Source organism: Penicillium alfredii, assembly GCF_028826965.1.
Source record: "Penicillium alfredii strain IBT 34128 chromosome Unknown utg000010l_segment0_segment0, whole genome shotgun sequence".
Lineage (NCBI taxonomy): Eukaryota > Fungi > Ascomycota > Eurotiomycetes > Eurotiales > Aspergillaceae > Penicillium > Penicillium alfredii.
The window spans coordinates 2,044,873-2,058,730 of record NW_026622707.1 but is presented as its reverse complement, the minus strand read 5'-3'; the positions used below and the strand labels follow the sequence as shown (position 1 = coordinate 2,058,730).

The 13,858-nt window shown below is 50.8% G+C and overlaps 5 protein-coding genes across 5 annotated transcripts; 3 read left to right on the top strand and 2 right to left on the bottom strand.

Moving 5' to 3' along the window:
• Nucleotides 1-434: 434 nt before the first annotated feature.
• Nucleotides 435-2,205, bottom strand: NUU61_008300 (putative CECR1 family adenosine deaminase; the record flags this gene model as incomplete). Its single annotated transcript, XM_056658825.1, has 2 exons — nt 435-2,032; nt 2,082-2,205. The coding sequence occupies 2 exons, from the start codon at nt 2,203-2,205 to the stop codon at nt 435-437; spliced, it is 1,722 nt and encodes a 573-aa protein (XP_056509118.1).
• A 1,177-nt stretch (nt 2,206-3,382) lies between these two features.
• Nucleotides 3,383-5,413, top strand: NUU61_008299 (NupC/NupG family nucleoside CNT transporter; the record flags this gene model as incomplete). Its single annotated transcript, XM_056658824.1, has 3 exons — nt 3,383-3,723; nt 3,792-5,058; nt 5,126-5,413. 3 exons carry the CDS (start codon nt 3,383-3,385, stop codon nt 5,411-5,413), a joined length of 1,896 nt encoding a protein of 631 aa, XP_056509117.1.
• Nucleotides 5,414-6,305: 892 nt separating this feature from the next.
• On the bottom strand, nt 6,306-7,002 carry NUU61_008298 (putative ubiquitin conjugating enzyme (UbcK); the record flags this gene model as incomplete). The annotated part of the gene is made up of 3 exons (XM_056658823.1): nt 6,306-6,408; nt 6,480-6,812; nt 6,896-7,002. 3 exons carry the CDS (start codon nt 7,000-7,002, stop codon nt 6,306-6,308), a joined length of 543 nt encoding a protein of 180 aa, XP_056509116.1.
• An 864-nt stretch (nt 7,003-7,866) lies between these two features.
• Nucleotides 7,867-9,566, top strand: NUU61_008297 (uncharacterized protein; the record flags this gene model as incomplete). The annotated part of the gene is made up of 3 exons (XM_056658822.1): nt 7,867-7,952; nt 8,037-9,366; nt 9,423-9,566. The coding sequence occupies 3 exons, from the start codon at nt 7,867-7,869 to the stop codon at nt 9,564-9,566; spliced, it is 1,560 nt and encodes a 519-aa protein (XP_056509115.1).
• A 1,231-nt stretch (nt 9,567-10,797) lies between these two features.
• On the top strand, nt 10,798-12,297 carry NUU61_008296 (Lipopolysaccharide-modifying protein; the record flags this gene model as incomplete). Its single annotated transcript, XM_056658821.1, has 2 exons — nt 10,798-11,268; nt 11,344-12,297. 2 exons carry the CDS (start codon nt 10,798-10,800, stop codon nt 12,295-12,297), a joined length of 1,425 nt encoding a protein of 474 aa, XP_056509114.1.
• Nucleotides 12,298-13,858: the final 1,561 nt, after the last annotated feature.

The window sequence follows — 13,858 nt, the reverse complement described above, 5'->3', positions numbered from 1 at the left end:
GGGACAGCCGGCCGATCATGCACTGGCAGTATCATCGAAGCACAAACATGATAAAAGAAAACCGAAAAAAAAATAAATAAATAAATAAATCAGCGAGAGAAAACACCCAGCTCCAACAGCCAGAGCAGATGTGCAAGTGAGAGAGGAGAGTAAGAGAGTAGCAAAGGGGAGGTTCCGATGACGTTCGGGGCACCTGATTACCTGATAAAAGGCGATAAGTCCACGGGTGATCGCCATCAGGCGGGGACAACTCAGCGTGCACAAGTCACCAAGTCCTATATTTGAGGTATTCCTTGGTCTATTGGTTTGGGTAGTACTGAATATTGAATATTATCCTATGTGGTTGAGCAACTAGATACATGTTGGCCATAGAGCCTCCAATATTGGCTCTTATCCTGAGAAATCTACATATATAGATGCCCGGATGTCCCCCCTTAGTCTTCGTCGAACTCAGCAAACTCCAAGACAACCCACTCACAAAACTTTTCAAACTCTGAGCACCATTCACGCAGCCGAGCAGCTTTGATCCCATCCCCCAGGATCCCTTGGTGGACCTCAGCCTTCCACTCGGCGGTGGATTGGTCATCGTAGCAGCTCCATCGGATGGAATTCTGGGCCATCATAGCCAAACCAGCCAAGTCGATGTTTTCTAGCCCTTGCATTGCTTGCCAAAAGTCATGGGTTATTCCGTTCCTCCCATGACCGAGGATCGCCGGATCATCGTTGCAGAGCGAGACGGGGACGCCTCGAGCTAGCAGTGCCGGCAGGGGGTGGGATTTGATGGAGCTGGTGAGGCGGAGCACTTCGTTGGAGATGGGACAGCATTCAACGAGGATTTTCTTCTCCTTGACTAGGTCGATCAGCAGCGGGTGTTTGTAGAGAGAGAACCCATGACCAATGCGTCGAGTCCCGAGGAGAATGGCGTCGAAGAGGTTGTGATCGGTGGTGTCGCCATCGCCGAGACACTCTCCGGCGTGGAAGAAGAACGGGATATCTATGCCTTTCTCGGCACATTGTTTGCGGAACCAGAACAAACTCGGGACGAGATCCACGAGCGGCCGACCCAGGTCTTCTTGCCCGACCAAATCAAAGCCGCAGATGAGATCAGGGAAAGCCAGTTTCGTTTCGATACACTGTTTCATGCTTTTGACAATCTCCATATTAGAAAAGCGACGAATTGTGGTCCAGATCATTCGCGCATCGTAGAAATTCTTCCCCTCGTCGGTGGTCTTGAACTGAGCCACTTCATCCGTGACCACGCGACAGAATTCGAAATAATCTTCCTCGGGGATCTCACTCCCTTCTTTCCTGTATTGGAAAACGAATGCAATACGGAACTCGACATATCGAATCCCGTCGGCGGCCAACTGTGTCAATAGACGGCGGAAGCAAGCCCGGAAGATAGGCTCATACATCAGCATCGAGTTGATGACGGGGAATGTCGTCGTGAAGATAGCCCAGATCGCATCGACTCCGTGATGGTGGTGGTATGAATGCTCCGGCATGAGCACACCTCGACTTTTCAGCCATTCTCGGAATCCAGCCTCTTGGCCGTTGGGAAAAGACGAGGCGGCTTTCTGGATGGGGATCAATGAAGACGATTCGTATGCTTCGGACCAGATACTGGGTTGGGTTTCCGATTCTTCATCCGGTCGGGAAGAAAATCGGAAGGAAAAGGGGGCTTTTTCCAGGTCCTTGGAGGTAATCAATGGCTTGGGCGCGGACATGTGGATGCCCGGGGTTGACAAAGCCTGGTCAATCAAAAAGTCGACGTCGAACATGGCATCCATATGGGCATGTAGCAAGGACCCCTTGGGCATTTTCTCGACGATTTTCCATAGTTTGGTCTTCTCCATGCGACCCTTGGCTAGATGGAACATAACCCCAGGATAGAGGATCTCGTCTGCTTGGTGGGCCGCCGCCTCGTCGAGTCCCGTAGACCATAGCTCACGCTGCTCGCGCGCCCGGATCTGCGACATGATCCTTGATGCGCGGGCGGCGATGGGCGACAGAGATTTGCGAAGATTGGCATCTACAAGGACATTAGATGGATCACTGGCATGGTAGGGGAAAGCCCGCACCGTGGCGCTGTTTTTGCTCTTGCGCGATCAGGGCATCGCGGCCTCGCAGGTACTGTTGAATAAATGGATCTCCGACTTGGGGCAGGCCCTCGTCCAACTCCCAATCAATATCATTGCTCCCCATACTTTGGTTGGATGTTGGTTGTATTGCGAGTTGAATAGTTGAAATTGGATGGTTTGAAGGACGTGAGGGGCACTTGGCTTTGCTTTTCCGTTTTCGTCGACTGGATGCACCCGTCTTTGCCCTATTTACTTGGAGACTTCATTATCGTCATCATAGATTTCATAGATTGCTCGGTGTTGAGTATAGCAGGGAGTATAGTATACTATAGTATACTATAGTATATTATAGTATACTGCTTCGACTAAGTGTAAGTTGATCTCGCTTATTTATTTTACCTTGACTGTCACCAAGATTCCCCAATCCCACGTTGTTTACTCCCCTCTTGAATCTCCCCTCTGCCAAGTTGTGATATTTGGGTGGCGTCCACGGTCTTATCTCCAGATGAAGACTGGGGGGGCGTAGACAAAGCCCGCACGTCTTATCGCCTGTGCAGCCATCAGGACGGCAATTCCCCGAAGGAATCCGAGCATAGATATTCCAATCAACTCCCAAACAATTGGATATGCTGATTTACATAAAATCGATAGATATTTCCTCAGCTTTTTTTTTTTTTTCTTCAATTTTTCTTGAATATACACTTGAAACCGCTGAAATAGCTCTCATAACCCCCCTGTTTCGCATACTATATCTTTTGCAGAAAGAACCGCGCTCCACTGCGGAGAAAGTGCCCCAATAACTGCTCAGTGGCAAGCCCAGCCTTGAGCCGTGCCAGGGCAAAGATAGCCGTGCCGGCCTGTCATTTGTGAAGAAGCTGTGGTTACATTGCGCTAAATCAGTGTCTCCGTCGGCGAATCCGTGCGAGGACCATGTTTATCGCTCTTTTTTTTTTTTTTTTTTTCTCCCCGCACAACTAAATAAACGTGTTCTGCTAGTCAATGCCATGCTCTTTTTCCCCCCTTCTCTGATAATCTGACATTCCTCGAGTATTCAAATATTTGCAGTCCTCAGTCCCTTCGGTCCTTCGGTGACTTGAGTGGCAGTTTCTGAGTTCTCTGGTTTTCTGCGCAAAACCATCTCCAATTGCCCCGATCCATCTTGGGATCCGCTTTGATTCCTGCGATAAGCGAAAAAAAAAAACCCGCAAGGTGAAAAAAAAAAGGGCATGTGCGCCCACTGTACTCTGGGTTTTCTGGTCTTTTCGTGGAGGAATTGAACAGTCCTAGAGCCTTCATTCAACATGGCCGACAACCCGACTGAGTCCGTCGCTAACCCCCCCGAGGCGCACGGGCACGCCCATCGCGATCCCGCATCACAGCCCGAGCACCAGCACCAGCATACCCACCACCATCATACCCACTTTGCCGAGAAGGACCGCGACGAGGATGTGGTGTATGCGACGGGCACTGCAATGGAGAAGGGAATCGTGCCCCAGCCGACACCCCTCGATCACAGCAAGAGCACGAGCGACAAGGATGAAGAGTCCGGAGAGAACTATCCGGCGCAAAGAAAATGGCATCGGCGCGTACTCAAACACTGGCGGCATTTTGCCCATGCGGGGGTGTGGCTGTTGTTCACCGGGTGAGTGGATCACACTGGCGCGGTTGTCGATGACCCCGAAACCCAGAGACTGATGGGGAGATCTATAGATGGTGGATTGCCGGCCTGATTTTGCACCGGTATGATATTGGATGGCTGATCCCCTTCCTGCTCTACCTGGCCATCACGCTGCGCATCATCTTCTTCTACATCCCTATCACTATCGTGACCAAGCCCATGTACTTTGTCTGGGACCACACCGCACGATCCTTCGTTCATCTGATCCCCCAGAAGCTCCGGACGCCCAGTGCCGCGTTGCTCTGTGTCGCCGTGATTCTGGTCGGGTCGTTTGCGTCGCCCGAGTCGGCGGATAATACCCGCGCGAACCGCGCCGTCAGTCTGTTCGGCATCGTGGTGTTCCTGTTCGGGCTGTGGCTCACCTCGCGCAACCGCAAGAAGATCGTCTGGCACACGGTGATCGTCGGCATGCTGGTGCAGTTCATCATTGCGCTGTTTGTGCTTCGCACCAAGGCCGGATACGACATCTTCAATTTCGTTTCGACGCTGGCGCGAGAACTGCTCGAGTTCGCAGGCGATGGAGTGGTGTTCTTGACCAGCCAAGACTTTTATGATTTGCAGAAGCCGTTCAATGCGGGCCAGTTCTTCCTGGTCAGCGTGGTGCCCGCCATCATGTTCTTCGTGTCGTTGGTACAGCTGCTCTACTACAGCAACATCCTGCAGTGGTTCGTTGGCAAGTTCGCCGTGTTCTTCTTCTGGAGCATGCGCGTGTCAGGCGCCGAGGCCGTCGTAGCCGCAGCCTCGCCGTTCATCGGGCAGGGCGAGTCGGCCATGTTGATCCGCCCGTTCGTCGCGCACCTCACGCTGGCCGAGCTGCACCAGGTGATGTGTTCCGGTTTTGCCACTATCGCCGGCAGTGTGCTCATCGCCTACATCACCATGGGCGTCAACCCGCAGGCTCTGGTCTCGTCGTGTGTGATGAGTATCCCTGCCTCGCTGGCCGTGTCGAAGCTGCGCTGGCCCGAGGAGGAAGAAACCCTGACGGCCGGCCGCGTGGTCATGCCCGACAACGAGGAGCACCGCGCCTCCAACGCCCTGCACGCCTTTTCCAGCGGTGCCTGGCTCGGCCTCAAAATCGCCGCCATGATCAGTGCCACCCTGCTCTGCATCATCTCGCTTGTCGGCCTGGCCAACGGCTTATTGACCTGGTGGGGCCGGTACCTGAACATCAACCACCCGCCCCTGACCCTGCAGCTCATCCTGGGCTATCTCTGCTACCCGATTGCGTTCTTGCTTGGCGTGTCGCGCGACGGTGACCTGGTCAAGGTCGGCCAGCTGATTGGCCTGAAGCTGATCACTGTATGTTCCCAGCCATCATAACCCCCCATTTCATCTCATCGTTTAATCAAACTAACCACACTGGCAGAACGAATTCGTCGCCTACGACGCCCTCCAGCACGGACAAGCCTACGCCGACCTCTCCCCCCGCTCCCGCCTCATCTCCACTTACGCCCTATGCGGCTTCGCCAACATCGGGTCCCTGGGTAACCAGATCGGTGTGCTGGCACAGATCTCGCCGGGCCGCAGTGGCGACGTCTCGCGGGTTGCCTTCAGTGCTATGGTCACTGGCGCAATCAGTACCTTTACCAGTGCGGCGATTGCGGGCTTGCTGATTACGGATGAGAAGTCGTTTACCACGCCGACGACGTCGTGATTTATTCGTATCCTTTCTATTTGTGCTCTTAGTTCTGTCTTTGTTTTTTTTTTTTTTTTTTTTTTCTTGATGCTAGGGTATTGTTTTTGCCTTGGCTGTGGCTGTGTTGTTGAGCGTTGCTTCTTGTTCTTATCTACCTGTCTCTTTTCTTTTTATCTTAGCAGGTTTCGAGATGAATCATGATTGTAGCTATTCTGCTGGTTCTTGTGGATTTCATTACCTAGTAGTCTGGGAGTTGAAAGATCAGCCCGTCTGTATACCCCTGAGGGGCCGTGTGGGGGGCAAGGGTAGGGCTCGAGGTCCCCGCGTCTCTTGATATTGCGGGGATGCAAAAAAAAAAAAAACCCCAAGAATCAAGTGGCTCAAGTGATTCTCTACATTTGACGTAAGAGCCAGGCCGAGCATCATAAATATACCAGGCGAAATCCTCACAGGTGTTGGAGTAGAGATAGAGCCATTCTTTTTGGACAGCATGCGATCGCGGTAGAGTGAAATAGAGTTGAAGATTCGTTGATATTAATACCATACCAAGGTACCAAGGTAGCTGGAGCCCTGATTTCCACTAGGAGTAGCCAAGCAAAAAGAATTATCTTCTTGAACCCGTTCAAAACGGCCCCCAAGCAGGTAAAGATACACTCACAAACCCTAGAAAAAACAGAGTGGATTCCAATAAAAACAAACACAAAGAAGGCGAGAAGAAAAAAAAAAAACAGGGGGAAAAGAAAACTCCAGGCCCAAGCAACCTAGGGCAGTATGCATGTGCACCATAACCCCGAAAAAAAAACTACTGCAGACGAGGGCATCTGGGGAAGAAATACCCGACGCCTGATGCAACCCCCCAAGAAAGGGGATGGATGGGTGTGATGTGAGGAGAGGTGATATGTGAAATGGTTTAATCATCGTCGAGGTCACGGTGGCGGGCCAGGACGTGGCGCTTGAACTCTTCTTGGTCGGAATCCCAGAGCTCTGCTGCTTGGGCGTTGAGAGGGCTCGCGCTGTGGTTGTAATTAGAACATGATTTCTTTTCTTGGCTGTGTTTTGGCCTTGGCCCAGACAGAATGCTTACTTGTTAGGCTCACCCAGCAAGCTCTGCAGACTCAGCAGCACACTCTGGACATTGTAGACAGCACTCCATTTGTCCTTGAGAATGTCGAGGCAGATGCGGCCGGAGAAGTCCACGTTGGGGTGGTAGATAGGGGTTTTGAAGAGGACAGTCGGAGGAGAGTAGGGATAATTGTTGGGGAAGGCAAAGGAGAGCTTCATAGTCAGGCCTTCATAGGGCGTCTCGGTTGGGCCGGTGATGGTCGCTGTCCATGAGAGGAGGTTGCCGTCAGCATCCGGGAACGCAGAGATGCCGGGCGAGGGCGAGAGCATGAGCTGCATCAGCTCAGCTTGCAGGCTAAACAAAAGAAGAAAAACTCAAGTCAGTACACCAGGTCCAGAAAGATCTCCACAGTAGCCTGGTTATAGATCCTAACGAACCGCTTGGTCACACTCTGCGTGTCATTGCGCTGGGCGGAGGAATTCAGCTTGGAGGCTTGCAGCGCATCGGGCGCTGCGTTCTGAGTATCTTCCATAGTGTAGTCCATCACGAGACTCTTGAAGAGAGTGTGATATATTTTTCTGTAAGGGTTTGAGGAGAAACAAGGGCGATCGGGGCTCCACAGATTCCCGGATGAGCTGTGGAATGCAAGTCAGAGTAGCACGAGGGTTGCTGTGTGGAATGACGACGGATGCGGATGGGTAGTGAGGACCCACAGAAATCGAAGCAAAGAAGATCCAGGAAGAGGAACAAATTCAGTGGGCAATCAAATCATAAGGTTGGATGCGTGAAAGAAGAGAGATCACAAAGAGCACAACACCAAGGCGCCATTTGTTTACGCGGTGGTCCCCGGCAACCATATGGATAGTGGGGAGCCCCACGCCTATCTACTGATGTCTTTTCCTTGTCTTTGTATTGTGAGCAGATCAATTAATTAAATTGATTTAATTAACAAGTTTAATTAATCTTTGTCTAAAGACCTATTATCCTAATCTTATTATCTATTCAGATATTGATATTGTGCGCTTTAGCAATCAGTGACCTCTGATCGATCAGCCGACAGATTAAATCTAACTACGTAGTAAGGTAATAAGCTGCCCTAGTCTTTAGGCACTGGGATATTGATCTAAATATTGATCTAAATAGCAAGAAAATCACCCATCAAATTAGAGCAAGATCAAGCCGTCCCGATGTAGGTGTTTAAGCGAGAGTCAAGCGAGGGTGCCGCGGCATCAACACACTACCACAACAGGATAAAGTGACACGCGAGTGCCGCGTCCCTTGTATTTACCTCCCCGCAACCTCATCTCTCTCTCTTTCTTTCCCATCCACTCGTTTTCTACATATTCTTTTTTTTCTTTTTCTTTTTTTTTTTTTTAAATTCCTGCATTCCTGTCTGTTGCTGGTCACAATGCAGCATTCGCAGCTGGCCCCGCTGCCGAAAAACGTGCCATTTCGCATTGTGTCCAAGACCATCGGTCAAGGGGCTTACGCGTGGTGAGTCGAGTCCCCGCAATCGTAGAAGGTTCTTCTTCTACTTCTTTTTTTAATCGAACCTGACGCGTTCCTAACAACCCCTAGTATCAAGAAAGCGTGTCCACCCGATGATGACCACCCCGTATTTGCTGTCAAATACATCCACAAAGAGTATGCCGCGCGACATGGCAGGGTCAGCTCGCGGCAACTCAACTTGGAAGTAACGGTACACAGCCATGTCTCGGGCCACCCTAACATCATCAACTTCTTGAAAACTGGTCAGGATGATGTGTGGTGCTGGATTGCCATGGAGTTGGCGGAAGGTGGGGATCTTTTCGATAAGATCGAGGCCGACGAGGGTGTAGGCGAGGATATCGCACATGTGTATTTTACCCAACTCATCAGTGCAGTGAGCTTCATGCACTCCAAGGGAGTTGGGCACCGTGATATCAAGCCCGAGAACATCCTCCTGACGGCCGATGGCAATCTCAAGATTGCGGATTTCGGTCTGGCAACCCTGTTTGAATACAAGGGGGTCCGCAAACTCTCCACTACCTTCTGTGGCAGCCCACCCTATATTGCTCCCGAGATCATCACCAACAGCACTCGAGGCAACGCCAAGGGAATCGGGTACCACCCAGACCTGGTGGATATTTGGTCCTGTGGGATTGTACTCTTCGTCCTTTTGGCGGGGAACACGCCGTGGGACAGCCCCACCGACGACAGCTACGAATTCCACGAATACCTTGCGACGAATGGACGAACTACGGATGAACTGTGGCAGAAGCTGCCGCCCGCCACTTTGTCCTTGCTGCGCGGCATGTTGACCGTGGACCCGATGAAACGGTTCTCGCTGGAGGATGTGCGCCGTCACCCGTGGTATACGCGGGCCAACAAGTTCCTGTCGGCGGAGGGCAAACTGTGCGACCCCATCAACCTGGCCACGTCGATGTTCGAGTCCCTGCACATCGATTTTACTCAAAACCCATTCCAGTCCCCGTCACAGAAGATGGTGTCCCGCAGCGGCGACGGGATGGACATGAACATCGATGAGCCCAGCCTGTCACCGTCAGTCGGATTTTCGTCGACGCAGCCGGAGATGCAGAGAGTAAGCATGCCCACGGACTGGGACTCGCAGCACCTGGCGGCGGGTATGGTATCGTCGACGCAACCGATGAACAAAGCGTCCATGTCGCAGGACATCGCGATGGAGGCCCAGCTGGAAGGCGAGCCGTCCATGTCGCAGTTCTCGCAGCAGCCCTCGGTGCCTGTGAGTCGCACCCAGAACGCCCAGAGGTTCCAGGATATTGTCCCGTCGCGCCCCATGACTCGGTTCTACTCTGTGTGGGAGCTCAAGCTCCTCGTGCCTCTCATCTGCGAGGCCATGCATCGTCTGGGGGTTCCGGTGCCGGGCGTCCCCCGTTGCATGCCGGCGGTACCTCGGCTGTTGTCCGCGTGGTTGCCAAAGATGGGCGGATGTGCCCACTCCAGGGCAAGGTGATTGTCGAATGTGTCGCCGAAGGCTTGTTCGAAGTCGAGTTTGTCAAGATCAAGGGAGATCCGTTGGAATGGCGCCGGTTCTTCAAGAAGGTGACCATTCTGTGCAAGGATGCCGTGTTCAAGCCCGACGAGTAATGGACCCAGCGTGTCATGTATGATTTGATGAATGATCTGATGTGTATTTTCTTTTCTTTTTTTTTTTCTTTCACTCCCCAGCCAGTGCAGTGATTCGGATCCGATCTTCTGTCCGTGTGTTACTACATATTTTAACCCTGCGTGAATACCACTGTATCAACTGTATTGATTGTACATAAATTGACCGCCAGGCAGCATCTTCACCCGTGGAGCCTCGCCCCCACGCTCATTCGCAGATAGCCAGTGCGCTGGTGTCGATCTATCGATATACTGTATTTTTTCGATGGGCCCTCTCGCCAAGCCATTTTAAAGTCTTAACAGGATTGCCTCGCTGGGGCGGTTTCATGATTTGGGGCTACCATACGGGCCGTCGAAGGGCCTGATTGCGCCATTTGGCCCCTGTGTCGGCCTTGGTAGGGTTGGTTTGCTGGATGTCATCATCATCTCCACACCGGCAGAAGGCTAAGGATCCTTTGACGTGCACCAGAATAAATAATAAATAATATCATTACTGCAGGAATGAGTGTGTAAATCGAAGGATTCTTAGTTGTATTGACTGGAAAGGAGAAGAATCAGTCAGACTCAGGTTCTGAAGTACTGTAAATCCGCTCGAGATATTGTGTATTCGTGGATGTAACATACAGTATGTAGTCCAGATAACCTCTGCCACGTACGAGCGTTGAGCCAGTCCTTTTCTTTTTCTTTTCTTTTTCTTTTCTTTTTCTTTTTTTTTTAAAAAAAAAAAAAAATTTACTGCGAGCCTCGCTTTCGCGGTCAAATTGGATAGGAGAGATGGTTCTCAATCTCAAGTCACCCATGCCGCGTGGATGATGGATCCTACAGTAGGGTTGTATCCGTACTGTAGATAACCTTTGAAATGGAAATATCGTCGATGTCATCACCCTGGTGGAAGTGTGTCCAGCGTATCCAGTTGTATATAGGAATGTAATTTTGGAAGATCTCTCGAAATAATAATCATGCTGGTCCACCAGAAAGTGCGAATAAGAGAACGAGATTCGGGGCTGTGTGACAAGTATCGCCGAACCGATATTTCCAACCTTCCAACCACAGCTAACTTTCCCACGAGGATCCCCGGAGCATTACGCGGCTCGGTATTGTACAGGAATAGGGGAGAGAGCTTGCGCTAACTCTTAACTCTTAACTCTGATAATTCTTCCTTTTTACATGCCAACCTCCCCTACATGTCATCGCCCTCCATTTGACTGCAAGAATGGGCGCGTATTCTCTGTTGGAAAAAATACGGCCAGGCCCCCCGTCCCTGCGCATTCTGGTCAGGGTGGTCCCGGCCGCCCTCATCGTCATCGTTCTCTTCTTCCTCTTCGCCTCCCAGAAACCCCGCGAAATCATCGCGATATCGGGTCGTCCACCTCCTGTGGTGCCACCTCCGCCTCGACCCTCGGACGCCTTGAACGCCTCGAACGCTACGAACACCCAGAACACCCAGAATACCCAGAAACCCCAGAATACCCAGAATACCAAGCCCACCTGGCAATGGTCCCCGGAGCACGATGCCGACAACTTTGGTCTGTCTGAAGAACAGTGTCTCATCGCCTTCCCCAAGCAATATGCCGACTTGGACAAGTCGGTCTCATTATGGGCCGAGAGACGGATCAAACCTGAGGATCTTGATGCCCGCCCGGTGCATACCAGTCTGATCCGGGCGATGATTTACGAAGGACAGGTTTGTTCAGCCATCCGAACTAACTTTTTCAAGTTTCACTCTGGCCATGTGGCTCATTCTGCGTGTCCTCTCTAGTTATTTATCATTGAATATGGCCCGCAAACCCAAACGCAATCGCGAGGACCGGCGACTCTCTTCGCACTCCACCGCGCCCTCACTGCATTCCCCGACCGCCATCTCCTCCCCAACATCGAGTTCGTCCTCACGACCGAGGACTACGACAAGGACGAAGATCCGACCGCGCCCATCTGGGCATACACCAAACAAGACGAAGATGACCTGGTGTGGATGATGCCCGACTTTGGCTACTTCTCATGGCCCGAATCCAAGGTGGGCGCATACCACGAAATGCGTAAACGGATTATGGCCGTCGACGAGGGTGGCCTCGGGCCCGACGGCAACCTCACGGCGCCGCTGCCGTTCCACAACAAAACGCCGCAGATCGTCTGGCGCGGCGTGACCTGGACGAACGAGGAGATCCGGGGCCAGTTGATGGAGGTCACCAAGGATCAGAGCTGGGCCGACGTCCAGGTGATCGACTGGGGCGACCGGGACAACCCCAACAGCAACCTGATCCCCATCGAGGATCACTGCCGATACATGTTTGCCGCGCAGACCGAGGGCAAGAGCTACTCGGGCCGCGCCAAGTACCTGCTGAACTGCCGCTCCGTCACCGTCTCGCACCCCACGCTCTGGCGCGAGCCGCACCAGTCCGCCCTGGTGGCGGAGGGGCCCGACGCCAATTATGTCGAGGTCTACAGCGACTGGAGTGACTTGCCCCAGAAGATTCAGTACTTCATCGACCATCCGGCCGAGGCCGAACGCATCGCCAATAACTCCATTGCCACTTTCCGTGATCGCTACTTGACCAACGCCGCCGAGGCCTGCTACTGGCGTCAATTGATCCGCAAGTGGGGGTCCGTCATGGATTTCCAGCCCGCTGCATTTATTGTCACGTCCGAGGGCAAATTGGCGCGGCGCGGGGATTCATATGAGGACTGGGCGCTGAAGGGGCCCCGGAGTGAATAAATAGCTCTGCTACTTTTTTCTTTCTATTTAGTTTCGGGCGTTTATATGTGGGCTGGGTATATATGACATTTATTTCTCCTTTTCCACACACACACACACACACTCTCTCTCTCTCTCTCTCTCTCTCTCTCACGCCCCATAGATAATGTTCACGGAGACGTATACGAGCTTGGATGCTGGATGGGATACTATCCATGGATATCACCTAAGTAGTAGATTTATCCTCCCACTTCTTGGCCTTCCCTTTCCGTTTTAGGGCTCACCCCTTGCCGCTTTTTGCTCACTGAGTAGAACTGAGCACGCCTCGGAGCGGCCTGATCTGATCAGGGTATTGATAGAGGCACCCCAAAATTTTCGCTATTGGCACCCCAAAAAGATTACATAATTTTTGTCTTATGTAATCTTTTTTTTCTCCCACTTCTATCACCATAGCAACCATATACTATATATATACTCTATCTTCTGCTTTATCTCTTTTTCTGCTCTAGTAATACCCTGCTAGTTCGTAGCTTTCTGCCTACCTCGCTTACTTCGTCTACTATACTATACAAACCACGCAAACCAACCCCACTATATCTACCCCCGCTAACCCTACTGCCGCTACCCCCGATTTGCCTACTATTCTATATACCAATTCGTCTGATTCGCCTACCTTGCCTGTTATTCTACGTGCTGATTCGCCTAATTCGCCTACTGCTACGCATACCCCTATTACTACTGATTCGCCCGGTCTACTACCCCTACTACAACAAACCTTCCCTAGTTAGGATGAATTAGTTAATTTCGTGCGCTAGTAGGGTATAACGTAGGGGTATATTACTACTATTAAGCGGTCTAACCTAAATCGGAATATCTATATACACTATAATAGATCTAGGGTATATTTAGACCGAATATAGGTACCTACTAATGCCAAACGGCGTAAAACGAGTACAAGGCGACAAAATTGCCCTTTTTGGGTATATAAGAGTCGCTAGAAGGGTTCTAATTAGCTACTTCGGGTGAAAAACCCTACGTATAATTATTCTACTAATCTAGATATAATAACGTACCTAATTATACGTTAATTTACCCTAATGTAGAAAACCTTAATTTAACGACTCTCTACTATTAGACCGAAATATATTATTAGTGCGTTATATAATAAGTCCCCTCGTTAACGAATTATACTACGCGATATCTATAATATACAAGCAGAAATTCGACGAAAAGAGATAGGAGAACGTAGTATTCTTGAATATCTATAGATACTACTTAATTCAGAAGGTGTAAAGAATATACTTATCAGGGTATAAGGCCTGTCGATCAGGTAAAGAAACAAGGGGAAGGAGTAAGGGAAAATAGTATATCCTTATTACTATTAAGACTGAATCTTATCTTGCTAGCTGGATACGGGAGTATTAATTTATTATATAGTATCTTCGTAACTCCACATATTATCGATAATATAAACGACTAGGTCTCTATTATATATCGTGATTATTCCACTGTAGGGTGGATTAAGTAATAAGTTCTAACTTCCTTTAGGATTATATAATATTACCTAATTTACTCCTTCCGT